The sequence below is a fragment of the Anoplopoma fimbria genome, chromosome 9 (assembly GCF_027596085.1).
Source record: "Anoplopoma fimbria isolate UVic2021 breed Golden Eagle Sablefish chromosome 9, Afim_UVic_2022, whole genome shotgun sequence".
Classification (NCBI taxonomy): domain Eukaryota; kingdom Metazoa; phylum Chordata; class Actinopteri; order Perciformes; family Anoplopomatidae; genus Anoplopoma; species Anoplopoma fimbria.
In genome coordinates this window covers 1,497,465-1,500,207 of record NC_072457.1, presented here as the reverse complement: position 1 = coordinate 1,500,207, position 2,743 = coordinate 1,497,465, and the positions used below count along the sequence as shown (strand labels likewise).

Here is a 2,743-nt window from a genome sequence, read left to right as displayed (position 1 = left end):
AGCGCTTTGGTGAAGTACAAAAACTAAAGTGTAACGTGGTGAGATAAATAAATGTTTACGGATGATATTCCATCAGCTGTTTATTATGTAGATAGAGACACTAGCTCTATTCCTGAGGTCATTCAGTCCAGGATGAAGTCGGAGCAGCTGGAGAAAACCCGTGTGTACGAGGAGAACATCCAAACGCTGCACCGCAACATATTTTCTAGCTCCATAAATCCTGGTGTTGTTTGCATGTAGACAGTATGTAATATGTTCATGACATGTTTATACCAGACCTCGACTTGGCTGCGTGTTGTTCCCCAAGAAATACTTCAAACCAATTTAAAAATATGAATCTTCCAATTTATTGCAAAATGCTTCGTTCACAGAAGAAAATGAGGAATCCAACTGATGTCCCGTCAATTTAGACATTTGAGTGGCGAGTGAAATCTGTGGAGCACAGTTTATTCTGCAGCTGGTTAACTTTGACAAGACCAAGGCTGCCCTCTAGAGGTAAACAAACTGGAGGGGAAGAACATTGAGCACTTAATATAATCAAATAATGCTTGGAAACATCAAGAAAAAAGATCATCTTTTAGCCGTATCATTGTTTTAATCATCTAAAGATGTCACTTATTTACATGTTGGACTATTTTGTCTTGCAAGTCTTTTGCAGATGGTAAAAAACATCACAGATCTGTCTCGATGTGTCTTTGAGGGAACCGGTGAATTCATCCACTTCTCCATCTTTACTCGGGGACTACTTCTCCTATCCACTTGAGGTAGGGCGGGTTGCCCTGGTCGATGGGCAGGCTGATGACCTCGGCCACCTCGTAAGGATGGTTGGAGCTGCAGAGGACAGAATGTACAAACAGCAGTAATGCTCTGTGAGTGCATGAGTCACGGCGTTCCTGTGAGAGCTCGGCGTTTTGAAAATGAACCTACCGGACATATTCGGCCAGAGCGGGCACCTTGGAACTTCTTGTCTTGATCATCTGGACAGAAGAGAAGACGTCGGGTCAGCTACGTGGACTTCACCACTCACTAGATGAGATTATAAATTCATCACATGCTTTTTTTTTCTTTTGTCAAATGGTTTACACTCTCTTTGGGTGCCAGATAGTCCATGAAACACTCAGGATTCTTGACATGCGAGATTAGAGTCCGTCATGAACCCTCTTCCTGCTCAGTCGTAATATTAAATCCCCTTTGGGACCATCTTGATTCCCATAAATATCTGAAATAAAAGTCTGTCTGGTCCTGAGATATTGATTTTAAAGACGTGACAAAGGGAAGTGGACAAGACCTATGAGAGGGATTTAACATAAGGGATCATCTTTTTATACTTTTGTTGCCAGATGCAGCTGTGTAAAGTTACAGGCCACAAAGAGGTTTTTTTAATTCCCGTCTGTGCGGCCACTTTCAGCACTTCTTTTAACGAGTGTTTAAATCAATCGCAGGATTAATGATATTTTGTGTAAAAGTCCACATACTGCCACGACGCCGACTCACTTAAACAGTGACTTAATAAAGCAGGAGAGACGGCAGATTCTCAACTGACGGCTAGTCTTGTTTTACACGGCTTTGTTTACATTTTCTTTGTCTATTTCTGTCAAAATTCAAAAAGCTCAATAAGCTTCTTTCTTTTCTTTTTTGGGGGGGTAGTGAACACGCTACAACTCAGACTTCTTCTCAATTTCAAATTTGATTCTTTTAAACATTTTAAAATATTAATTCAATGTAAAGAAACATACTAAAACTGAAACAATTTCTAAAGAAGTTGCTATGAAGTTTTGCTAACTATCAATGTCAATAATAAAGTACTGACGATGGTATTATTAGAGTCCCAGCCATGCGTCTGCCTCCGTGCTACTGTAGTTGTAGCAGTAGCTGTATTACTACAGAGGTAGTACATGAAGTAGAAGTAACAGAAGCGGCAGTAAATGTTGCGTTTGCCGCTGCAGCAATCATAGTATTTGAAGTAATAGTGCTAGTTATTCACACCGTGTTGAAGAAATAGGATTAAGAGAATTTTACAGCCTGAAATATCACAAAACATAGTCAACACTCACCAGCATCACTTCACTGTCCTCCTCGATCTTACCCTGCCATTCGTATCTGAAGAGACAAGACAGAATGAGGAACTTATCATCTAATAAATCCACGTGAGTCACCTTTAATTATTTGTTTATGAAGTACCAATTTTTTATAAATGTAATAAATAATCGAGCACAAACACAGTGTACATTTTGAAAACACAGCTGACAGCTCAGTCTAGCATGACACTGACAAGCAGCCGCCTCCAAACTCACACAGACGTGATCGCTGGGACAATGTTGACGCAAGCAGCGAGCTTCCTTTCCACAATGGCCCTGAGGGACAGAAGACAATGACGAAACGTCCACGAATGAATACGCACAAACTGTTATTGCAGGGCGATGAATATATATGTGCGAAAATGATCAATCCAATCAAACAGAAAGTTCAGTTTTTTTTGTCCAGCCGGGAATCGAGCGGAGAGACATCAGGAACAGACGGTCATAACTTTGACTTCTTCATTCTATAAATTGTTAAACTAAATATGAAGATGTTGCTGTTTGTATCACCTGGCCAGCTCTTTAGCCACTGTGTCGTTGGGACAGGTGACGAAGGCGGCAGAGTGTGTGCCCGACGTGTACGTCTCAGATGCCATGGAGAACGCCCGCAGTCCAACAGTCCTCAGCAGCGGGATCATAAACACACTCAGGAGCACCGTCTGGGA

General features: G+C 41.4%; 1 protein-coding gene across 2 annotated transcripts in view; it reads right to left on the bottom strand.

Annotated features, from left to right (window-relative positions):
* Nucleotides 1-326: 326 nt before the first annotated feature.
* Nucleotides 327-2,743, bottom strand: part of LOC129096079 (protein CutA homolog) — a 3,813-nt gene continuing 1,396 nt past the window's right edge. The window contains exons 3-7 of one of the 2 annotated variants that reach the window (XM_054604731.1): nucleotides 2,589-2,737; nucleotides 2,295-2,354; nucleotides 2,055-2,100; nucleotides 928-977; nucleotides 327-831 (exon numbers count right to left, since the gene is read on the bottom strand). In XM_054604731.1, coding sequence (XP_054460706.1) covers nucleotides 732-831; nucleotides 928-977; nucleotides 2,055-2,100; nucleotides 2,295-2,354; nucleotides 2,589-2,737 — 405 coding nt within the window. In that variant the 3' untranslated portion in view covers nucleotides 327-731. The remainder of the gene's footprint in view (nucleotides 832-927; nucleotides 978-2,054; nucleotides 2,101-2,294; nucleotides 2,355-2,588; nucleotides 2,738-2,743) is intronic. The other variant, XM_054604732.1, reaches the window with a different exon arrangement.